This window comes from Sebastes fasciatus, chromosome 7 (assembly GCF_043250625.1).
Source record: "Sebastes fasciatus isolate fSebFas1 chromosome 7, fSebFas1.pri, whole genome shotgun sequence".
Classification (NCBI taxonomy): domain Eukaryota; kingdom Metazoa; phylum Chordata; class Actinopteri; order Perciformes; family Sebastidae; genus Sebastes; species Sebastes fasciatus.
Genome location: NC_133801.1, coordinates 1254663 through 1279129, shown reverse-complemented (window position 1 = coordinate 1279129; position 24467 = coordinate 1254663). Strand labels below are relative to the sequence as shown.

Genomic DNA, 24467 nt, shown 5'->3' with positions numbered 1-24467 from the left:
TGAAACAACCAAACAAAGGTCAGAGGTCATCCAGTGTGATTTATCTGTTAAAGTTTATCAAACCTGAACGTTGAAGTCTGACCTGGCTCTCCATCTGTTCCAGTACAACCAGGATCTCCACGAGGTCCTGGGATTGGATCTTTACAGTCAGGTCCAGATTTACCGGGAGGTCCCAAACCCCCTGGTGGTCCTACAACACACAGAGACCCATTACTGGCAGACAGTCAAACTAAAGTTCTGATCTTTAGATGGATCACCAAGCAGGTCTGCCACATCCTGACACTGATGGGGAATCACACTGCTACAGACCTTCGGGTCCGGGGGGGCCTGTGGGTCCTGGTGGGCCAGGCTGGGATGAACCATATGGTCCTGGAGGACCTGGAGGACCTTTATCCCCTGGAAGACCTTTAGAACCCGTAGCACCGGGCACACCCAGTCCTAAGCAGAAAGATGGACGTTATCATTGTGATGCTGATGACTAAACTTTATATAAAAACTAAATATGGAATAACCACTTCAGTACCGCACTAAAGTTTGGTCCAAATATCTTTCCAGCTGAACTTGACAACGGTCCCAACAGAACTTTGTACCGACACCATCAGCAGACTCTTTAACAGGCGGAGTTATGAAGGTTTTTATCTGTTGTCACAACTTCCCCGTTCACATAATGCAGCGGTCTTCCCTGAGTTATTTGGGATTTTAAGTGGCCCCCCTTTTGCAAGATTTTGCCATAGACTGTATATAAGAAGAGGACATCACCCATTGGTTTGTTAACTGCCGTTTTGAAGCCTTAAAGGGACTGTTTGTAAGAATCAGAAATGTCTTGTTAACAGCGACACTTGTGGCCGCTAAGTCGACAAAAGTCAGCGTGCTGTTGCTGGCGCTTGTGCTCGCTCTACATAGACATGAAGGAGCATCTCTCAACACAGTGAGGAGACACACGTCAGCTAAAAGCACAATATCACTCTATATTTCAGCTGCTTGGCAGTAATGTTAGCTGACCAGACGAAGGTCAAAGGAGACAATAACGTTTCTCTCTGCGGAGCCCCGTCACTTCACCAGACACGGGAAACCTCTGTTGGTCTGGAGGAGCTGCAGCAGTTATTTCTGCACAAACGTCCACTGAACATTCACTAGATATTCTCAGAGCTAAACTAACTCTTCTGCAGTGTGGAGTGAGCAGCATGCACGTGAGAGGTGGAGAGAGAGAGAGAGAGAAGGAGCGCGGTGTGTGAGTGAAGGCAGGCAGAGGAGCAGAGACTCCGGTCCTGGAGACCAAAGCTACGGTCTCCTCCGCGTCCTCCGACCGCGGCCAACACTGTTTAACAGCTTCACTAGATACAACCAAGAGGTTTTGGTGCTTCACTGGAGTTTGTGTTGGAGTCTGAGTCTGAACAGCGGAGACACACGAGAGACCATGAGACACCGACCAGCAATGATTTATACGAGTTAGAAGTTACAAACAGTCCCTTTGAGTTCGGCATTGTGGCCGTCGCCATCTTGTTTTTTGGCCATCCCCAATCTGGGACTTATTCCAGGTAGTTGTATATGTCGAGAGACGGATCATCTCTTCACAAATGTTTGTTGGTTTCAACAGACTGAATTATGAAGGAGAAGATGTTACAACAGCACAGGTTTATTTCATCTCCCTTTACTGACTTTAGTGTGTTTAGTGTGTGTGAGAGACTCGTACCTCTGGTCCCCATGTCCCCCTTCACTCCTTTCAGTCCGTCCAGTCCATGAAGTCCGAGCGGTCCAGGAGGACCTGACGCAAACAAAATCATTCATGAAAAAGCAGAATGTAAACTTATTTAGACCAACTCTCACACCTGTGCACTGAAATCTGTCAGGTAGGTATAACAAACAAGTACAAGTAAACAGCTTCAGATAGAAGGAAGAGGGCGGAGTCAGGTGACCAAACTGTTCGGTCAGCCGTGGGACAGCTTCGGGGTCGTCCGTGAGCGTCGGTCTAGTTTTATCGGTCGGTTCTAGTCTGATGGAGTTCTTTCGGCCGATTCAGCATGTTGAATCGGCGGCGGAGCTCGTCGGTGAGAGAAATCACTCTGATTGGCTGTTCAGCTTAAACCAATCAGTGCACGAGAAGAGAAACGGAAGGGAGGAAAGCGAGTCATTCCAACACACGGGTATTTTCACAGCGACATGACCGTCTGGAATGAAGCTAAGCGATGAGTGAGAGTGGTGTGAAAATGGTCGGCAGACGCCGCTTTGTTTCATATCATAACAACGGCTTGTATATCCGCCGTCCTCGCTCTTCCCGTTTCCCTTTATGAATGATGAATACAGACTACCGCCACCTGCTGGTGTGGAGAGTCATTTCCTCTCACGCAGGCGTAGAACGTACGTGGTAGTCGGCCGTCGGTTGTCATCTCTACGGTGTGTTCGTGTGCAACTTGTTGGCCAAGACAAAGGCGACGTGAGGCGACACAAAAGTCGGCCTTTGTCGCCGCTAGTTAGTTGATGTCTGGTTGGTGTGTCTGGACCTTTACATCTGGCTGAGATCTGATCAGAATGTGAACCATATCCAGATAAGGTATCCAGATACACATCACATGTTTAACCCACCTGGAGATGGTGTTTGTATTTAAATAATAATAACCTCCCCCCTCCTCCACTCAAGGAAAGAAATGAGAGTTAAACCTTTTCTCTTTACCGGACTATCTTAGTTTCTTACTGAGTCAATAATCTAACAGCTCTGGGTTTGAGTTCTGACCTTGGAGTCCGGAGCAGCCCTGCGGTCCTGCAGGACCATCAGCACCCGCTGTACCGGGAAGACCCGGAAGACCCGAGCGACCTCTGGGACCTGAGGGACCGACCACACCTGGAATAAATCAGACAGACGGGGTTAGGGTCAGCAGCCAGCTCCACCTTCGATGTGTTTCAGGACATCACGGGTCAAAGTTCAATCAGACTGAACTCTTAATGGGGGGGGCGTCACTTTGAGAAAACAAGGAAGGAAGTCCCGCCTACTGATAATGGCTATAGAGTCTATAGAGTAATAGAGTCTCCAGTAATATCCTGGGGGCGTGGCTATCCAGCCCGACTACACAGCTGCTGGTCTCTAATGGTTTTGGATGGCGGCACACGTTACAGAAAGAAGGAGGTGAGCTTCTGTACCTTGTGGGCCCAGTTCCCCCCGAGGGCCTGGATCCCCCTTGCATCCTCTCTGTCCTGGACTCCCGATGAAACCGGGTCCTCCAGGATCTCCTCGGGGTCCAGGAGGTCCTGAGAGAGAGAAACAGCAGATTCATCCAGAAACTCATCAGACAGTTTGAGCGTTATATTTGCTTTCCCGCATCCACAAGGGTCGCAACGGCCAGAGTGACGTCACACCATCAGACGCGGCCTTACGCGGGGGATCCGTGCGGCAGGTTTTCGCCCGTACGTGCACATCCAAATTTTTCAAACTACGCTGACGCGGATGGGCGGAGAAAATGGAGAACTTTGAGAATGTTGGTTTGCCGCGAGGAGAAACCCGCAGATCCAAACGTTTCCTCGCCACGATTCCCCGTCAGCTCGTGTCCGTGCGACCGTCCTTGAAGAAAGTGTTTATTCAACACAGCGCAGCACAACTCTCATTGCTAGTTTCAGACCGACGCAGTTGTCATTTTCACGCCAAGCGCCCCACGTTGTGGAGGTAGCAAATATACTTGCGGCCATCTTTGCGCCCATGGAGCGCGTTGGTCTTAAAATGAGGTGTGGTCACGTGCTTTGTTGGCGCTTGCAGGCTCGTTAGCTTGCTAGCTTGTTAGGGAGACTGACAAGCTCTCCTAGCGGCGAGGAGCGAGGCAGAGGGACCGTGACCCGGCGCTGTCCTCTGTTGGACTCATTTCCTGTAGCATGGTGGAATTAGCAAACTAAGCTAGCTAAGTAGCCGTCCGTCCGACCAGCGGGCCGGTGGCCAACGGGCCGTCCGACCAGCGGGCCGGTGGCCAACGGGCCGTCCGACCAGCGTGCCGGTGGCCAACGGCAGCGCTGTAAAGATAAACTGAGGGCGTATAAATCTCTGGATGTCTCTAGTTAACTATCCTTCAGTAAAGAGAAAGGGTTGCTAATAGTTTAGCCTTCTGCTAACAGCAGCTAACGGCTCACGTTAGCTGCTGTTAGCAGGACTCTAAATATTAGCATCATTTCCTCTCCGTCTCTGAAACGCTTCTCTGATATTGTAGCTCTAGAGCTCCAATCACAGTTACTCATCTCTAATGTCTGAGATCTGGATTCAGACAACAACACAGAGGACATTTAGATGTGGAGCTTTAGCCCACTGCTAGTGTTAGCCTCCAGCTAATGTTAGCCCACTGCTAGCGTTAGCCTCCAGCTAATGTTAGCCCACTGCTAGTGTTAGCCTCCAGTCTTTCCTTTGGTTAGCCTCCAGCTAATGTTAACCCACTGCTAGCGTTAGCCTCCAGTCTTTCCTTTGGTTAGCCTCCAGCTAATGTTAGCCCACTGCTAGCGTTAGCCTCCAGTCTTTCCTTTGGTTAGCCTCCAGGTAATGTTAGCCCACTGCTAGCGTTAGCCTCCAGCTAATGTTAGCCCACTGCTAGTGTTAGCCTCCAGTCTTTCCTTTGTTTAGCCTCCAGCTAATGTTAGCCCACTGCTAGTGTTAGCCTCCAGTCTTTCCTTTGGTTAGCCTCCAGCTAATGTTAGCCCACTGCTAGCGTTAGCCTCCAGCTAATGTTAGCCCACTGCTAGCGTTAGCCTCCAGTCTTTCCGTTGGTTAGCCTCCAGCTAATGTTAGCCTACTGCTAGCGTTAGCCTCCAGTCTTTCCTTTGGTTAGCCTCCAGCTAGTGTTAGCCTCCAGCTAATGTTAGCCCACTGCTAGCGTTAGCCTCCAGCTAATGTTAGCCCACTGCTAGTGTTAGCCTCCAGTCTTTCCTTTGTTTAGCCTCCAGCTAATGTTAGCCCACTGCTAGCGTTAGCCTCCAGTCTTTCCTTTGGTTAGCCTCCAGCTAATGTTAGCCCACTGCTAGTGTTAGCCTCCAGTCTTTCCTTTGGTTAGCCTCCAGCTAATGTTAGCCCACTGCTAGTGTTAGCCTCCAGTCTTTCCTTTGTTTAGCCTCCAGCTAATGTTAGTCCGCTGCTAGAGTTAGCCTCCAGTCTTTCCTTTGGTTAGCCTCCAGCTAATGTTAGCCTACTGCTAGCGTTAGCCTCCAGTCTTTCCTTTGGTTAGCCTCCAGCTAATGTTAGCCTACTGCTAGTGTTAGCCTCCAGTCTTTCCTTTGGTTAGCCTCCAGCTAATGTTAGCCTACTGCTAGCGTTAGCCTCCAGTCTTTCCTTTGGTTAGCCTCCAGCTAATGTTAGCCCACTGCTAGCGTTAGCCTCCAGTCTTTCCTTTGTTTAGCCTCCAGCTAATGTTAGCCCACTGCTAGTGTTAGCCTCCAGTCTTTCCTTTGGTTAGCCTCCAGCTAATGTTAGCCTACTGCTAGTGTTAGCCTCCAGTCTTTCCTTTGGTTAGCCTCCAGCTAATGTTAACCCACTGCTAGCGTTAGCCTCCAGTCTTTCCTTTGTTTAGCCTCCAGCTAATGTTAGCCCACTGCTAGTGTTAGCCTCCAGTCTTTCCTTTGGTTAGCCTCCAGCTAATGTTAGCCTACTGCTAGCGTTAGCCTCCAGTCTTTCCTTTGGTTAGCCTCCAGCTAATGTTAGCCTACTGCTAGCGTTAGCCTCCAGTCTTTCCGTTGGTTAGCCTCCAGCTAATGTTAGCCTACTGCTAGCGTTAGCCTCCAGTCTTTCCTTTGGTTAGCCTCCAGCTAGTGTTAGCCTCCAGCTAATGTTAGCCCACTGCTAGCGTTAGCCTCCAGCTAATGTTAGCCCACTGCTAGTGTTAGCCTCCAGTCTTTCCTTTGTTTAGCCTCCAGCTAATGTTAGCCCACTGCTAGCGTTAGCCTCCAGTCTTTCCTTTGGTTAGCCTCCAGCTAATGTTAGCCCACTGCTAGTGTTAGCCTCCAGTCTTTCCTTTGGTTAGCCTCCAGCTAATGTTAGCCCACTGCTAGCGTTAGCCTCCAGCTAATGTTAGCCCACTGCTAGTGTTAGCCTCCAGTCTTTCCTTTGGTTAGCCTCCAGCTAATGTTAGCCCACTGCTAGCGTTAGCCTCCAGCTAATGTTAGCCCACTGCTAGTGTTAGCCTCCAGTCTTTCCTTTGTTTAGCCTCCAGCTAATGTTAGCCCACTGCTAGTGTTAGCCTCCAGTCTTTCCTTTGGTTAGCCTCCAGCTAATGTTAGCCCACTGCTAGCGTTAGCCTCCAGCTAATGTTAGCCCACTGCTAGTGTTAGCCTCCAGTCTTTCCTTTGGTTAGCCTCCAGCTAATGTTAGCCCACTGCTAGTGTTAGCCTCCAGTCTTTCCTTTGGTTAGCCTCCAGCGACGTAATCATGATGTCAGCTGTAAAAAGATCTATTTTGGGTACATTCTAATTTGGGTTTAAATCCAAGTTATTGCCAAAATTGGCGCTTGTGCTTTTCGCTTTGACACCAATTCCTCCGCCGTTATCTTGTCTGTCAACTTTATCTCGTCCCGTCCATCGCTTGACTACGTATTGATAACGCGGTGCTGATACGCAAAATTAACTAAATGGGTTTTATTTCTATTAAAGAAAACTAAAGTCGTGAGTTTTTATTTTACAGGCTGCTGATCATCTTTGTTTCACTGCTGAAGAACCAGAACCAGATCATCACCTGATAGCCCGAAGTCTCCAGGAGGCCCCTTGTCTCCGGGTGGACCAGGAAAACCAACGGAGTCTCCTTTATCACCTGCAAAGCAAAAAGAAACGTTACACACCAACCTGCACGGTTAAAATGAGAATCAGTGAAGGAAGCCTTGATATCTATTTGTATTTCATGTACGTGGTGGTGGGCAGGGTTACGGGTCAGGGGTTAGATGCTACCTTTGGATCCAGTACATCCTTGACGACCGGGTTCTCCAGCTGTTCCCGGACATCCCAGGTCACCCTGCAACCAAAAACAATAAATATTTAACATTTTCTGAACAAAAGAAGCAAAAGAAAAAGTCCCGTTTCTTTGGTTCTAACGTTTAAAACCTCGTCTTCTGGGCCTCTTTTAACTTTAATTGCAGTTTTATAGCAGTTTGTATAAAAGTCTTCTTACCGGATCTCCGGTCTCTCCGGGGAAGCCGATGAATCCTGGTGGTCCTGTACGTCCAGTTGGTCCCGGAGGTCCTGGTTGGCCGTAGGCCCCGGGGGGTCCTGGGAGTCCTACGAAGCCTAAGGGTCCGTTGATGCCCGGATACCCCGGCTTACCGGTAGCTCCTTGCTCACCTTTATTTCCTTTAGACACAGAGCGCTTTAATTAGGAGCGGGAAAAAAATTTATTCACCTACATGTATCGCAAGGCAAGGAAGTTACCGCTTTTATTGTGGTAGTCTGAGTAACGTGACGTCATATCCGTTCCGTATCCGTCAACCAAAACAAACCGCAGCGAGCCGAAACGAGAAAGTATAAAACGGCAGAGGGTCGGCGTGGATACGACCTGCACCCTGCGGATATCCGCAATGTGAATTCTGACTAGTCGTAATTTCAGTTTCAGATATCTTTAATCCCCTCAATTCAAGATATCTACATGGATATCTAAAATTAAATTATGACTAGTCAGAATGACGTTGTAGATATCTCTAACTGGAGTTACGGAAAGTCAGAATGTAATTACAGGTTTCTAGAATTAGAGTTTTTACTATGTGACTTTGACTTGTTTTCAGACTTTTTTTTTTTGTTACTTTTTTTTCGGACATTTTTTTCCACTTTTTTTCAGATATCTTTTGGACATTTCTTTAAAACAATTTTTTTTCGGACATTTTTTGGGGATATTTTTTATTCGGACACTGTTCAGATGCTTTGTTGGGCTGATATCCAATGGGAAGTCTTGATGAGCAAGGTCATGACAACAACTCTGACTAGTTACAATGTAGTTCTAGATATCTCTAATGTTAATTCAGGAAAGTCAAGCTTAGCTATGTCACTTCCTGTCACTATGGTAACAGCTCTGACCTCGTGGTCCAGGGAAGCCGTCGATGCCGGCGGGTCCTTCTGTTCCTGTCTGTCCTCTGATGGGGACACCTTTGGTCTCTCCTTGAGGCCCCAGGGCCCCTTTACAGCCTGCAGGAGACACACATGGTTGGTGTACTTTCACTCATTCTTTATAGTTTATCACAGTACTGTAGTAGTACTGTAGTAGTGCTGTAGTAGTACTGTAGTAGTACTGTAGTAGTGATGTAGTAGTACTGTAGTAGTGCTGTAGTAGTGCTGTAGTAGTACTGTAGTAGTACTGTAGTAGTGCTGTAGTAGTGCTGTAGTAGTACTGTAGTAGTACTGTAGTAGTGATGTAGTAGTACTGTAGTAGTGCTGTAGTAGTGCTGTAGTAGTACTGTAGTAGTGCTGTAGTAGTGCTGTAGTAGTACTGTAGTAGTACTGTAGTAGTGCTGTAGTAGTACTGTAGTAGTACTGTAGCAGTGCTGTAGTAGTACTGTAGCAGTGCTGTAGTAGTGCTGTAGTAGTACTGTAGTAGTGCTGTAGTAGTAGTAGTGCTGTAGTAGTGCTGTAGTAGTGCTGTGGTAGTACTGTAGTAGTGCTGTAGTAGTACTGTAGTAGTGCTGTAGTAGTGCTGTAGTAGTGCTGTAGTAGTGCTGTAGTAGTACTGTAGTAGTACTGTAGTAGTGCTGTAGTAGTGCTGTAGTAGTGCTGTAGTAGTACTGTAGTAGTGCTGTAGTAGTACTGTAGTAGTACTGTAGTAGTGCTGTAGTAGTACTGTAGTAGTGCTGTAGTAGTGCTGTAGTAGTACTGTAGTAGTGCTGTAGTAGTGCTGTAGTAGTGCTGTAGTAGTACTGTAGTAGTGCTGTAGTAGTAGTAGTACTGTAGTAGTACTGTAGCAGTGCTGTAGCAGTGCTGTAGTAGTGCTGTAGTAGTGCTGTGGTAGTACTGTGGTAGTACTGTAGTAGTGCTGTAGTAGTGCTGTAGTAGTACTGTAGTAGTGCTGTAGTAGTGCTGTAGTAGTACTGTAGTAGTACTGTAGTAGTACTGTAGTAGTGCTGTAGTAGTGCTGTAGTAGTGCTGTAGTAGTGCTGTAGTAGTGCTGTAGTAGTACTGTAGTAGTGCTGTAGTAGTACTGTAGTAGTGCTGTAGTAGTACTGTAGTAGTGCTGTAGTAGTACTGTAGTAGTGCTGTAGTAGTACTGTAGTAGTGCTGTAGTAGTGCTGTAGTAGTATCACTCAGTGTTTACCTTTCTCCCCTTTCTGGCCCTCACATCCTAGACCTCCGTCTCGTCCGTTGAACCCTCTCTCCCCTGTCCTCCCCGGGGGTCCGAGGGCCCCGGTCTGTCCAGGGGCCCCCGGCCCTCCGTCCGGGCCCCGGGGCCCCGTCAGACCTGAAACAGACGGTTAGTATTTCTGTGTACCCGTCATCAGGAAACATCTAAACACAGCTGTGTTGGTGGGAGGAGTTCACCTTTCTGCCCGTCGGGCCCCTGCAGTCCGGGATCTCCACTGGAGCCAGAGGGACCCTGGGGCCCTGGGTACCCCGGGAATCCTGGAGAGCCCGGTTTCCCTTTAGGACCTTGAGGGCCAAAACCTGGAGGACCCGCCTCACCGATCTCACCTTTCTCCCCCGGAAAACCTGAACAGAAATATGACATCACAGAGTCATATAAGTAAAGTAAAGTAAAGTAAACTACAGTAAAGTAAAGTAAAGTAAAGTGAAATAAAGTGAAGTAAAGTAAACTACAGTAAAGTAAAGTAAAGTAACGTAAAGTGAAGTAAAGTAAACTACAGTATAGTAAAGTAAAGTAAAGTGAAATAAAGTAAAGTAAAGTAAACTAAAGTAAAGTAAAGTAAAGTAAAGTGAAGTGAAGTAAAGTAAACTACAGTAAAGTAAAGTAAAGTAAAGTAAAGTGAAATAAAGTGAAGTAAAGTAAACTACAGTAAAGTAAAGTAAAGTAAACTAAAGTAAAGTAAACTACAGTAAAGTAAAGTAAACTACAGTAAAGTAAAGTAAAGTGAAATATAAGTAAAGTAAAGTAAACAAAGTGAAGTAAAGTAAAGTAAAGTAAAGTGAAATAAAGTGAAGTAAAGTAAACTACAGTAAAGTAAAGTAAAGTAAAGTAAAGTAAACTACAGTAAAGTAAAGTAAAGTAAAGTGAAATAAAGTGAAGTAAAGTAAACTACAGTAAAGTAAAGTAAAGTAAAGTAAAGTGAAATAAAGTAAAGTAAACTACAGTAAAGTAAAGTAAAGTAAAGTAAAGTAAAGTAAACTACAGTAAAGTAAAGTAAAGTAAAGTAAACTAAAGTAAAGTAAAGTAAACTACAGTAAAGTAAAGTAAAGTAAAGTAAAGTAAAGTAAACTACAGTAAAGTAAAGTAAAGTAAAGTGAAATAAAGTGAAGTAAAGTAAACTACAGTAAAGTAAAGTAAAGTAAAGTAAACTAAAGTAAAGTAAAGTAAACTACAGTAAAGTAAAGTAAACTACAGTAAAGTAAAGTAAAGTGAAATATAAGTAAAGTAAAGTAAACAAAGTGAAGTAAAGTAAAGTAAAGTAAAGTGAAATAAAGTGAAGTAAAGTAAACTACAGTAAAGTAAAGTAAAGTAAAGTAAACTACAGTAAAGTAAAGTAAAGTAAAGTAAAGTGAAATAAAGTAAAGTAAAGTAAACTACAGTAAAGTAAAGTAAAGTGAAGTAAAGTAAACTACAGTAAAGTAAAGTAAAGTAAAGTGAAATAAAGTAAAGTAAAGTAAACTACAGTAAAGTAAAGTAAAGTAAAGTAAAGTAAAGTAAACTACAGTAAAGTAAAGTAAACTACAGTAAAGTAAAGTAAAGTAAAGTAAAGTGAAATAAAGTGAAGTAAAGTAAACTACAGTAAAGTAAAGTAAAGTAAACTACAGTAAAGTAAAGTAAAGTAAAGTAAAGTGAAATAAAGTGAAGTAAAGTAAACTACAGTAAAGTAAAGTAAAGTGAAATATAAGTAAAGTAAAGTAAAGTAAACTAAAGTAAAGTAAAGTAAAGTAAAGTAAAGTAAAGTAAAAAAAATTAAAGTAAAGTGAAATATAAGTAAAGTAAAGTAAAGTAAACTAAAGTAAAGTAAAGTAAAGTAAAGTAAAGTAAAGTAAACTAAAGTAAAGTAAAGTAAAGTGAAATATAAGTAAAGTAAAGTAAACAAAGTGAAGTAAAGTACAGGAAAGTAAAGTGAGCATCCTGAGGAGCCACAGTTTACCTGGGGGTCCTATGGGTCCCTGAGGACCAAAGAAGCCCCTGGAACCGGGTTTCCCTGCATCACAGAGGCCAGCAGTGGGCCCCTGGGGGCCGGTTATACCTGGGGCCCCATCCTGTCCTCTCTGGCCCGTTGATCCGGGGTCCCCAGCCAGACCCAGGAGTCCTGAACATATAAATTTACATTTGACCATTTCTGGGAACTTCAGATTCTTTCAAACTGAATCCTGTTGTGTTTGTTTTACTGTTATTCTGATGTAGAAAGAAGAACTGATGATATTCAGGAACAGAACTTCACCTTCTAGTCCGTTGTTGCCAGGGGGGCCCGGGACTCCTTTAGGTCCCTGAGAGCCCGGTCGCCCTGGGAAGCCGATGGGTCCTGAGGGCCCGACGACAGAATCTCCTGCTGGGCCCCTGAGTCCAGGAGAGCCTGGGAGCCCCGGAGAGCCTGGTATAAAAACAGTGAAACATACTGTAAACACAGCTGATTCTCTTCATTCAGATCACGTTCCCACCAAACAAACCACTCCAGAACTGGTTTGTGACCCAGACCACCTCCTCTAAAGGGTCTCTGTGCGGTTGCTCTGGTCTGAGCATGATTGTTGTGTTCAAATCGGCTCAAACAAGTCAGGAAAACCAACCAGAGTCCAACCTCACGTTTTCATGTTCAAAGTGGTTCAGAGAGACAGGTCAAAATGGACAAATTATATTTGTCTGACATTTTTTTTTTTACTTTTTTCAGATCTTTTTTGGACATTTTTTTTAAATTTGTTGCCTTTTTTCAAACTTTTTTTTGTAAACTATTTTTCTGACATTTCTTTTTACTTCTTTTTTGGACATTTTTCAGACGTTTTGGACATTTGTCTGACATTTTTTAAAACTTTTTTCAGACATTTGTCTGACTTTTTTTTCCAAATTTTTTGGGACATCTCTGACATTTTTTGCGTTTTTTCAGAATTTTTTTTGTAAACTTTTTTTTGGATATTTCTTTTGAAATGTAAAAAAAAAATCTTCGGACATTTTTCAGACTTTATTTTTTTACCTTTTTATTTAGACTTTTTTTCAGACTTGTTTTTCAGACTTGTTTTTAAACTTTTTTTCAGATGTTTTTTGGACATTTATTTTTAAATTATTTTTTTTCGGACATTTTCAGACTTTTTTTGGAAATTTTTTGGATATTTTCTGCCTTTTTTTAAAACTTTTCTCAGACCTTTTTGGAATTTTTTCATACTTTTTCATACTTTTTTTCAGATATTTTTAAAAAGAATTTCGGACATTTGTCTGACTTTTTTTCCGAATTTTTTGGGACATCTCTTGGACATTTTTTTGCGTTTTTTTAAGATTTTGTTTCGTAAACTTTTTTTTCGGCTATTTTTTTTTACATTTAAAAAAATAAAAATCTTCGGCCATTTATTGATACATTTTTCAGACATTTTTCAGACTCTTTTTCGAACATTTGTCTGACATTTTTTTCATACTTTTTTCAGACATTTTTTTAAACCTTTTTTTTCGGAGATTTTTTTTTCAGATGTATTTTGGAAAAAAAAATTGTAACTTTTTTTCTGAATTATTTTTTTTTTTTTCATTTTTCTGAATTTTTTTTGACATTTTCAGACTTTTTTTTGACATTTTTTGGACATTGTCTGCCATTTTTTAAAACTTTTTTCAGACCTTTTTGGGACTTTTTTGACATTTGTTTGACATTTTTTTAAAACTTTTTCAGACCTTTATGGGTCTTTTTTTTCAGACATACTTTTTTACTTTTGTCATACTTTTTCATACTCGTTTTCGGATATTTTTCAGAAATTTTTAAAAAAATATTCGGACAGTTGTCTGACTTTCTTTTCCGAGTTTTTTGGGACATCTCTTGGACATTTTTTTGCGTTTTTTCGGATATTTTTTTTGACATTTTAAGAAAAAAAAAATCTTCGGCCATTTTCTGATACATTTTTTCAGACTCTTTTTCGGACATTTGTCTGACATCTTCTTCAAGCTTTTTTTCATACATTTTTCATACTCTTTTTTTGATATTTTTTCGGACATTTTTTTAAACCTTTTTTTCGGAGATTTGTCTGACTTTATTTTTTTACTTTTTTTTAAGACTTTTTTAGAGTTTTGTTTTTAAACTTTTTTTCTGATGTTTTTTGTCCTTTTTCTTTACCTTTTTTCAGAATTTTTTTTTTTTTTTGGGCGATTTTTTGTACATTTGTCTGCCAGTTTTTAAAACTTTTTTCAGACCTTTTTGGGACTTTTTTTAAAACTTTTTTTTTTAGAAATTTTTTTTTTTTAACTTTTTTCATACTTTTTCATAATCGTTTTTGGATATTTTTCGGATATTTAAAAAAAAAAATTTGGACAGTTGTCTGACTATTTTTCCGAATTTTTTTGGGACATGTCTTGGAAATATTTTTGCGTTTTTTCAGAATTTGTTTTGTAAACTTTTTTTTTGGCTATTTTTTTAACATTTTAAAAAAGAAAAATCTTCGGCCATTTATTGATACATTTTTTCAGACATTTGTCAGACTCTTTTTCGGACATTTGTCTGACATTTTTTTAAACCTTTTTTTCGGAGATTTGTCTGACTTTATTTTTTTACTTTTTTAAAAACTTTTTCAGACTTTTGTTTTTAAACTTTTTTTCGGATGTTTTTTGAAAGAAACATTTTTTTTTAACTTTTTTCTGAATTTTTTTTTTTTTTTTCATTTTTCTGAATTTTTTTGGACATTGTCTGCCATTTTTGTAAAACTTTTTTCAGACCTTTTTGGGACATTTTTGACATTTGTTTGACATTTTTTTAAAACTTTTTTCAGACCTTTATGGGACTTTTTTTTCAGACATTTTTTAAAACTTTTTTCATACTTTTTCATACTCGTTTTCGGATATTTTTCGGACATTTTTAAAAAAATATTCGGACAGTTGTCTGACTTTCTTTTCCGAATTTTTGGGGACATCTCTTGGACATTTTTTTGCGTTTTTTCAGATATTTCTTTTGACATTTTAAGAAAAAAAGAATCTTCAGCCATTTTTTTATACATTTTTTCAGACTCTTTTTCGGACATTTGTCTGACATCTTATTCAAGCTTTTTTCAGACATTTTTCATACTCTTTTTCGGATATTTTTTCGGACATTTTTTTAAACCTTTTTTTCGGAGATTTGTCTGACTTTATTATTTTACTTTTTTTTTTTAATTCTTTTTTTTTTTGTGGACATTTTCAGACTTTTTTTTTAGATTTTTTGTACATTTGTCTGCCAGTTTTTAAAACTTTTTTCAGACCTTTTTGGGACTTTTTTAAAACTTTTTTTTCAGAATTTTTTTTTAACTTTTTTCATACTTTTTTCAGACAGTTTTCATACTCGTTTTCGGATATTTTTTAGGACAAAAAAATTTTGGACATTCGTCTGACTTTTTTTTTTTAACTTTTTTCAGAAATTTTTAGGACATCTCTTGGACATTTTTTTGCGTTTTTTCAGAATTCTTTTTGTAAACTTTTATTTCGGATATTTTTTTACTTTTTTCTATACTTTTTTTCATACCTTTTTGGGACATGTTTTTGACTTTTTTCACACTTTTGTTAAACTTTTTTCACGGATGTTTCTTTGAATATTTTTGGGCCAATATCCAATGGGAAGCCTTGATGAGCAACGTCATGACAACAACTCTGACTAGTCACGATGAGATTATAGATATCTGGAATAAGAACTCGGACTAGTCACGATGAGATTATAGATATCTGGAATAAGAACTCGGACTAGTCACGATGAGATTATAGATATCTGGAATAAGAACTCGGACTAGTCACGATGAGATTATAGATATCTGGAATAAGAACTCGGACTAGTCATAATGTAGTTGTAGACATCTCTAATGTTAATTCAGGATAGTCAGTCAATTCAGTCTTAGCTACTGAATGTTGAAACGGCTCGCCATAGTGGATGACGTCACGGAGACTACGTATGACAGGTGACTGTACCTGGATCTCCGCCATAACTGAAGCCTTCAGGTCCTTCTTCTCCAGTGTCGCCAACAATACCTGGAGGTCCTGCAGGAGGAGGAGAGGATGTAGGTAAGATAATGTTTGAGATGATGTAAAGGACAGGTGTGGTAGAGGTGTGGTACAGGTGTGCTCCGGTACCTTGTCGTCCATTTGGTCCAGGAAGTCCAGGCTGTCCTTTGTCCCCTTTAGCTCCATCAGGTCCGGTTATGCCACGAAAACCTGGAGGACCCGGGAGTCCTCGGTAACCTGGAGAGACAGACAGGTGGACAGACAGGTGAACAGGGAGTCAGACAGACAGGTGAGAAGACAGACAGCTGTTGTAGATGTAGATGGTGTTTACCTGCATTTCCAGGGTCTCCCTTTTCTCCGGGGGCGCCGGGGTTTCTGGGTGCACAGGGTAGAGTGTCACCTGCAGGAAGAGAAGGAGTCAAAGAGGAAGAGGAGGAGTCAAAGAGGAAGAGGAGGAGTCACAGAGGAAGAGGAGGAGTCAAACAGGAAGAGGAGGAGTCAAATAGAGTCAAAGAGGAAGAAGAGGAGTTAAATAGAGACAAAGAGGAAGAGGAGGAGTCAAAGAGGAAGAGGAGGAGTCAGAAAGGAAGAGGAGGCGTCAAAGAGGAAGAGGAGGAGTCAAAGAGGAAGAGGAGGAGTCAAAGAGGAAGAGGAGGAGTCAGAAAGGAAGAGGAGGCGTCAAAGAGGAAGAGGAGGAGTCAAAGAGGAAGAGGAGGAGTCAGAAAGGAAGAGGAGGAGTCAAAGAGGAAGAGGAGGAGGAGGAGTCAGGGGATTGGAGATTTGGAGTAGTAATTTAACACTTTGCTGGAGTCGTTCTCTACCTGTAACCCCCTTCGGCCCAGGGGGACCAGGGAATCCTGAAGGTCCCGGGTCCCCAGGCTGCCCGCGCTGTCCTACTGCTCCGACCACACCTCGCCCCGGGGGGCCTGAAGGTCCTGATAATCCCTTTGGCCCTGAGAGTCCAGGGAGGCCTCTTTCTCCAGGAGAACTGGGGAAACTTTCACCCTGAAGAGAAACAGAAAAGTGACTTAAAGAGACGTCATCCAGTCAACAGTAACAGCGTGAGGTGCTGTCAGCGCCCCCTACAGGCTGCAGCGTTCATCACAGCCACAAGAAACAAACATCCTGATGACGTATCAGTCTCCGGTGTTAGCTGGAGGCTAACGCTAGCAGTGGGCTAACATTAGCTGGAGGCTAACGCTAGCAGTGGGCTAACATTAGCTGGAGGCTAACGCTAGCAGTGGGCTAACATTAGCTGGAGGCTAACACTAGCAGTGGGCTAACATTAGCTGGAGGCTAACACTAGCAGTGGGCTAACATTAGCTGGAGGCTAACGCTAGCAGTGGGCTAACATTAGCTGGAGGCTAACACTAGCAGTGGGCTAACATTAGCTGGAGGCTAACGCTAGCAGTGGGCTAACATTAGCTGGAGGCTAACCAAAGGAAAGACTGGAGGCTAACGCTAGCAGTGGGCTAACATTAGCTGGAGGCTAACGCTAGCAGTGGGCTAACATTAGCTGGAGGCTAACCAAAGGAAAGACTGGAGGCTAACGCTAGCAGTGGGCTAACATTAGCTGGAGGCTAACACTAGCAGTGGGCTAACATTAGCTGGAGGCTAACGCTAGCAGTGGGCTAAAGCTCCACATCTAAATGTCCTCTGTGTTGTTGTCTGAATCCAGATCTCAGACATTAGAGATGAGTAACTGTGATTGGAGCTCTAGAGCTACAATATCAGAGAAGCGTTTCAGAGACGGAGAGGAAATGATGCTAATATTTAGCCTTCTGCTAACAGCAGCTAACGTGAGCCGTTAGCTGCTGTTAGCAGAAGGCTAAACTATTAGCATCCCTTTCTCTCCGTGGGGGGACTGTTGGTCCTGATGGTTTTCAAAGTGTGACAGTGTGAGTTCACCCGGAGTGTCTGACTCACCTGGGGGCCGGGGTTTCCAGAGGCCCCCGGGGGCCCGTCGAGTCCTCTTCTCCCTGAGAATCCTTGTCTGCCTGCAGGGCCTTGCTGGCCCCGGGTTCCTTTGTCACCTGGAGACACGAGTCCAATCAGAACCCTTTATGACCTGAAGTCGCTCATTCATTCATTGAGACCGGTGAGTAAAGTATTTAAATGTTAAACTCACCTTTATAATCCACCACAGTGAAATCTCCCTTCTGACCTTTGAACCCTTTGACACCTGGAAATCCACCCAGACCCTGCAAACAATCAATCAATCAATCAATCAATCAATCAAACACTCAACATCTAACTGGCTCTGTGCTTCACCTGGCTGCTGACCTACAACCTCTGACCCCTGTTGTCCGATGACTCACCTGTTGTCCACGCACTCCTGTGTCTCCAGGTAAACCTTTCTCTCCTCTCTCCCCCAGGGCCCCCGGGGCTCCCGGAAACCCCAGAGACCCCTGGTCACCCACACGGCCGGGGGGGCCCCTCAGTATAATTGGGGGGCCACAAGAACAGTCGCCAGGACGACCTGAAACACACAGGTAGATTTAAAAACACTGATATAGATGTGGAGAACCGTGACGTGGAGTTCCTCAGGGAACAATCCTGGGGCCTCGTTTCTTTCTATTGACCTCCTGCATCCTCGGCATTTAACGCCGAAAATAAAGACCCATAATACATCAGGACCAGCTCCTCCTAAGACTGATATGCTTTTATATGGTCTCATTTCGTCTGCCTTTTTTTATACAGTTTTTTGGACATTCTTGGGATTTTATTTCAGACATTTTGGGGGTTTTTATGGACAGCTTTTGTTTTTTTTCGGACAATTTTGGACATTTTCTGGGCTTATTTTTGGACAATTTTTGGACATTTTGTGATACATTTTTAAGACATTTTGGAGATTTTTTCAGCCTTTCTTCGGACATTTTCCTGATATTTTTCAGTCATTTTTCGAACATTTTTACGGTTGTTTTCGGATATTTTTCGTACATTTTCTTCGTACATTTTTTGGGACATTTAGCAGGACATTTTTCTGATGATTTCGGTCTGTCTGTCTATTCACATGAGGAGATCAGAGCCCCCTCTGATCCCAGCGGGACGTCAGTAGAGTAGGCGATCCTTCATGTGGCCCAGACCACCTCTGAATGTGGTCTGAAAGATCCGATCTCAATGCGTCCTCAATGCGTCTTGAGTCGCACACCCGTACTTAAAGCTGTCCACTTGTGATCGGATCACTGAGGACGCACGTTAATAACAGGTCTGAACAGGGCCTTTGACTACAACTATAACTATACATATGATGAAAATACACTAAAATACAACATTTATGAAACAACTTATAAAGATATACTCTCCATGTTTAGGTCATGTTTCCATATTTACTGTTAATGAGAATTTTACTTCAAAACACTATAGATTTATTTCCATATAACCATGTTACAAATAACATAAATATCTCAAGAATGTTGAAATAGTAATAAACACAATAAATACGGATCAATATTTCTATTTGAATTTCTATCTTTCCCTGAACTAGGAGCTTCCTCATCGCGTCATGTTATGTTCTCACGTCCGTTTAGAGCAGAAGTGACATTATTTAGCTTAGCGTCGCCCGTCGCCAGTGTTAATACATCCATGGTTATCATCCTTTACTGGAAAAAAAGCTATTATTAAGCCTTTAAATAAGCTGTTATTTAGTTTTATTGTTTTTTAAAGCGAGAAAGGAACCATTCAGATTTCCAATATGAGATCCGATGAGTCTAACAGACGACAGATATTTACACTGACATTCAAAATGTCCCGTGTTTCTACTCCGGTGGAAGGAAACACACTTATTGACTAACTGAAAACCAACAATCAATGATCGATAATCAATCAATCTGTCCAGACACTGACCTTTAAACCCTAGGAAGCCCTGGGCCCCCGTGGGCCCCTGATCACCTGGATCTCCAAACTCTCCTGGGGCCCCGGGAAGACAGTAAGTACCTGAAGAGAAAAACTGGAAGTCAGCAGGACGGCAACAGGAAATGATTAATTATTAAAATGAAAACACAAAAATAACTTAACTCAACTGATTTAAATATTTTTAGAGCCGTCAGTCATTCAAATATTTAACCCTGATTACTCGCACATTTTCTATCTGTTGAAAAAGACTCGTGGGTACCCATAGAACCCATTTACATTCACACATCTGGAGGTCAGAGGTCAAGGGACCCCTTTGGAAATGGACATGACAGTTTTTCCTCTCCAACATGTAGTGTTAAGTTTGGAGCGTTATTTAACCTCCTTCATGACCAGCTAGTCTGACCTGGTTGGTACCGATGGATCCATCAGGTTCTCTAGTTTCATGTGATACCAGGATCTTCAGTCTAGCTTTAAAACTGAGTCGCTACAACCTGAAAATCACAAGTTGCGTTAATGCGTTACAGAAATTAGTTACAGTTAAGTTCCGAGTTAAAACAAATTTGCGTTAACTTTGACAGCCCTAACCCATTTTTTTTCGAACACTTGTCGGACATTTTCTGACATTTTTTGTATATTGCTTTGAGTTTTTTCTGGATTTTTTTTTACATTTTTCTGACTTTTTCAGCGTTTTTACAGACATTATTTTTCTGACTTTTTCCGTCATTTTCTGGACATTTTTCAGGCAATTTTTTTTTACATTTTCAAACTTTCTTTCAGACATTTTTATTAGTTCAATTAGTGGCGTTAAAACAAATTACGTTATTATCACGTTAACTTTAGATAATGACATCGCCAGGTGTTCTCTGGTACCTGGACTCCCCTGTTCTCCTTTCAGTCCTCTGGGTCCAGGACGACCTGGTTTTCCAGGTTCTCCAGGTGTGGGTCCGCCAGTATACACCTGACCTGGATCTCCTCCGTCCCCTCTGGATCCTGGAACTCCCCTCTGACCCACAACACCTGCTGGACCTGAGACGGGGGAACAACACAGAACTTTATTTCATCGTCTTACCTCCTTAAATATGGATGAGGTGTGAACGGGGCTGCAGGTTTTCTGACCAGGTGCTGATCTGCCGGGGGCTCCGGGGGGGCCGTGCATTCCCATCAGCCCCATGTCTCCCGGAGGGCCCCTCAGCCCGGGGGCCCCGGGGTCTCCGACGTCACCTGGAAGACAGGAGGCAGGTAGCTGTGATGACATCATACCAGGGTGATGACATCAGTCAGCCGATGGATCAGTGTGTATTGATCCGTACCTGTGTGTATGACGTCTACGTCCTGAGGGAGGCCTTTAGGACCTGGATCTCCCATCATGCCCTGGGAACAGACCGGCTTTAATCAACGCGTGCACATAAATACCAGGCGCGTGCACGTGATACGAGCATATTGTGTTACTGTTACTGTGATTGGTCAGCACGGTTATGATGATGTCACACAGACAGACTGACCTTAGGACCTTCTCGTCCAATCAGACCTGGGAGACCTGGACTTCCTCCAATCCCCTGAAAACACAAAAACACGTGACGGGTTGTGATTGGCTGACAGGTCTATCATTTAAACAGAGTAACTAACTGTCATAAAGGGGAGTATGAGTAAGAAGTTTAATTATCATTATGTCAGCTTTTATATCTTTATACAGTGTTGTTAACTCACCTTGAATCCCGTCTCTCCGAGCAGACCAGGGCTACCAGAAAATCCCTGAAACACCCAAACACATCACACGTGAGGACGTAGGGTTAATCAATACTGATTTATATTGATCAATAACGTGAGGACGGAGGGTTAATCAATACTGATCTATACTGATCAATAACCTTTAGGACGGATGGTTAATCAATACTGATCTATACTGATCAATAACCTTTAGGACGGATGGTTAATCAATACTGACCTATACTGATCAATAACGTGAGGACGGAGGGTTAATTAATACTGATTTATACTGATCAATAACGTGAGGACGGAGGGTTAATCAATACTGATCTATACTGATCAATAACGTGAGGACGGAGGGTTAATCAATACTGATCTATACTGATCAATAACTTTTAGGACGGATGGTTAATCAATACTGATCTATACTGATCAATAACGTGAGGACAGAGGGTTAATCAATACTGATCTATACTGATCAATAACGTGAGGACGGAGGGTTATTCAATACTGATTTATACTGATCAATAACGTGAGGACGGAGGGTTAATTAATACTGATCTATACTGATCAATAACATCAGAATGGAGGATTAATCAAAACTGATCTATACTGATCAATAACGTGAGGACGGAGGGTTAATCAATACTGATCTATACCGATCAATAACATCAGAATGGAGGATTAATCAATACTGATCTATACTGATCAATAACATCAGAATGGAGGATTAATCAATACTGATCTATACTGATCAATAACGTGAGGACGGAGGGTTATTCAATAGTGATCTATACTGATCAATAACGTGAGGACGTAGGGTTAATCAATACTGATCTATACTGATCAATAACATGAGGACGGAGGGTTAATCAATACTGATCTACTGATCAATAACATCAGAATGGAGGGTTAATCAATACTGATCAATAACGTGAGGACAGAGGATTAATCAATACTGATCTATACTGATCAATAACGTGAGGACGGAGGATTAATCAATACTGATCTATACTGATCAATAACGTGAGGACGGAGGGTTAATCAATACTGATCTATAGTGATCAATAACGTGAGGACGGAGGGTTAATCAATACTGATCTATAGTGATCAATAACGTGAGGACGGAGGGTTAATCAATACTGATCTATAGTGATCAATAACGTGAGGACGGAGGGTTAATCAATACTGATCTATACCGATCAATAACATCAGAATGGAGGATTAATCAATACTGATCTATACTGATCAATAACGTGAGGACGGAGGGTTATTCAATAGTGATCTATACTGATCAATAACGTGAGGACGTAGGGTTAATCAATACTGATCTATACTGATCAATAACATGAGGACGGAGGGTTAATCAATACTGATCTACTGATCAATAACATCAGAATGGAGGGTTAATCAATACTGATCAATAACGTGAGGACAGAGGATTAATCAATACTGATCTATACTGATCAATAACGTGAGGACGGAGGATTAATCAATACTGATCTATACTGATCAATAACGTGAGGACGGAGGGTTAATCAATACTGATCTATAGTGATCAATAACGTGAGGACGGAGGGTTAATCAATACTGATCTATAGTGATCAATAACGTGAGGACGGAGGGTTAATCAATACTGATCAATAACGTGAGGACGGAGGGTTACTCACCCTCGAACCAGGAAATCCCACAATCCCTTTCTCTCCTTTGATCCCTGTGAGAGCGTCCAAACCCTGAAACACAAACATCATCACCTCCACGTTCCACACGTTCCACACGTTCCACACGTTCCACACGTTCCACACGTTCCACACGTTCCACACGTTCCACATTCAGAACAATCAATATGTGATCAATAACATTCGGAATGTTTATCAACCGGATTCTGACTGAAGTCAACCTGAAGGTGTTCTCTAAACACGAGTCCATCTCAAGAAGAAACACATAGATCACATGATGTTCCTGGTAACAATCAGGAGAACCCTGTGTTCATTAGAACCCTGTGTTCAGGAGAACCCTGTGTTCAGGAGAACCCTGTGCTCAGGAGAACCCTGTGTTCCGGAGAACTTCGTGTTCAGGATAACCCTGTGTTCAGAAGAACCACGTGTTCATTAGAACCCTGTGTTTAGGAGAACCATGTGCTCAGGAGAACTCTGTGTTCAGGAGAACCTTGTGTTCATTAGAACCTTGTGTTCATTAGAACCCTGTGTTTAGGAGAACCCTGTGTTTAGGAGAACCTTGTGTTCATTAGAACTTTGTGTTCATTAGAACCCTGTGCTCAGGAGAACCTTGTGTTCAGGAGAACCCTTTGTTCAGGAGAACCCTGTGTTCATTAGAACCCTGTTTTCAGGAGAATCCTGTGCTCAGGAGAACCATGTGTTTAGGAGAACTTCATGTTCAGGAGAACCCTGTGTTCAGAAGAACCTCGTTTTCATTAGAACCCTGTGTTCATTAGAACACTATGCTCAGGAGAACTCTTTGTTCAGGAGAACCTCATGTTCATTAAAACCTTGTGTTCATTAGAAACCTGAGTTACGGAGAACCTCGTGTTCATTAGAACCCTGTGTTCATAAGAACCCTGTGCTCAGGAGAACCTTGTGTTCAGGAGAACCCTGTGTTCAGGAGAACCTTGTGTTCATTAGAACCCTGTTTTCATTAGAACCCTGTGTTCAGGAGAACCCTGTGTTAATTAGAACCCTGCGTTCAGAAGAACCTCATGTTCAGGAGAACCCTGGGTTCAGGAGAACCCTGTGTTCATTAGAACCCTGTGTTCAGGAGAACCCTGTGTTCATTAGAACCGTGTGTTCAGGAAAACCCTGCGTTCCTTCAGCCAGATGTTCCAGAGGTTTGATCTGATATCTGAACTTACCGGCAGTCCTTGAACTCCACAGACTCCTTTAGGCCCCGGAGGACCCTGAAGAACCAACAGAATCCAACATTAGAACCAACAGAACCAGAACTACAGCAAAGACATGGAGTAAGTACAATAGAACCACAGTGGAACAGGTTTAGAGTCTCAGGACATTTACAGTAGAACTACAGCAAAACTATAGTAGGACTACAGTGAACTACAGTAAGATTACAGTAGAACTACAGTAGAACTGCAGTAGAGCTGCAGTAGAATTATAGTACTACAGTAGAACTACAGTAGAACTATAGTAGGACTACAGTAGAACCGCAGTAGAACTACAGTAAGACTACAGTAGGACTACAGTAGAACTATAGTAGGACTACAGTAGAACTATAGTAGAACCGCAGTAGAACTACAGTAGAACTATAGTAGAACCGCAGTAGAACTACAGTAGGACTACAGTAGGACTACAGTAGGACTACAGTAGGACTACAGTAGAACAGTATTAGAGTATAAAGCTGTGATCTGATTGGCTGTAACAGACTGAAGCCCCACCCACCGGTTCTCCTTTAATGTACAGGTCTTCTGGAGGGTCGACGTATTCAAACGGCCCCGGAGGCCCCTGGAGGCCCTGATCCCCCTGTGGACCACACACAGTACTGTATTACTACACAGTACTACACAGTACTACTGCTACTGATAAAGTCCACAGTAAACAGTGAATCCTCAGTTCTGAAGCTTTAAAGGCTGCTGACTGAAGTTATTCTGGCCACGCCCCCTCAGTGATGTCACTGAGGGGGCGTGGCCAGAATAAACAGCCCAGTCTCACGG

At 42.5% G+C, this 24467-nt stretch overlaps 1 protein-coding gene and 1 long non-coding RNA gene across 2 annotated transcripts in view; both read right to left on the bottom strand.

The window, feature by feature from the left end:
- Nucleotides 1-24467, bottom strand: part of col4a4 (collagen, type IV, alpha 4) — a 68625-nt gene that overhangs the window by 6653 nt on the left and 37505 nt on the right. The window contains exons 13-41 of the mRNA XM_074640909.1: nucleotides 24196-24276; nucleotides 23655-23699; nucleotides 22456-22518; nucleotides 20786-20830; nucleotides 20581-20634; nucleotides 20389-20449; nucleotides 20195-20299; nucleotides 19949-20104; nucleotides 19070-19159; nucleotides 17542-17702; nucleotides 17352-17424; nucleotides 17150-17256; nucleotides 16045-16228; nucleotides 15555-15623; nucleotides 15353-15460; nucleotides 15191-15259; nucleotides 11517-11666; nucleotides 11223-11384; nucleotides 9466-9633; nucleotides 9242-9385; nucleotides 8014-8121; nucleotides 7118-7296; nucleotides 6898-6961; nucleotides 6689-6763; nucleotides 3136-3243; nucleotides 2732-2839; nucleotides 1694-1765; nucleotides 310-438; nucleotides 83-190 (exon numbers count right to left, since the gene is read on the bottom strand). Of these exons, the coding sequence (XP_074497010.1) occupies nucleotides 83-190; nucleotides 310-438; nucleotides 1694-1765; nucleotides 2732-2839; nucleotides 3136-3243; nucleotides 6689-6763; nucleotides 6898-6961; nucleotides 7118-7296; nucleotides 8014-8121; nucleotides 9242-9385; nucleotides 9466-9633; nucleotides 11223-11384; nucleotides 11517-11666; nucleotides 15191-15259; nucleotides 15353-15460; nucleotides 15555-15623; nucleotides 16045-16228; nucleotides 17150-17256; nucleotides 17352-17424; nucleotides 17542-17702; nucleotides 19070-19159; nucleotides 19949-20104; nucleotides 20195-20299; nucleotides 20389-20449; nucleotides 20581-20634; nucleotides 20786-20830; nucleotides 22456-22518; nucleotides 23655-23699; nucleotides 24196-24276 (3046 nt within the window). The remainder of the gene's footprint in view (nucleotides 1-82; nucleotides 191-309; nucleotides 439-1693; nucleotides 1766-2731; nucleotides 2840-3135; nucleotides 3244-6688; nucleotides 6764-6897; nucleotides 6962-7117; nucleotides 7297-8013; nucleotides 8122-9241; nucleotides 9386-9465; nucleotides 9634-11222; nucleotides 11385-11516; nucleotides 11667-15190; nucleotides 15260-15352; nucleotides 15461-15554; nucleotides 15624-16044; nucleotides 16229-17149; nucleotides 17257-17351; nucleotides 17425-17541; nucleotides 17703-19069; nucleotides 19160-19948; nucleotides 20105-20194; nucleotides 20300-20388; nucleotides 20450-20580; nucleotides 20635-20785; nucleotides 20831-22455; nucleotides 22519-23654; nucleotides 23700-24195; nucleotides 24277-24467) is intronic.
- LOC141771060 (uncharacterized) lies at nucleotides 16615-17059 on the bottom strand. The gene is made up of 2 exons (XR_012594655.1): nucleotides 16975-17059; nucleotides 16615-16937 (listed from the first exon to the last, which is right to left on the bottom strand). It is a non-coding gene; the product is annotated as an uncharacterized LOC141771060 (long non-coding RNA).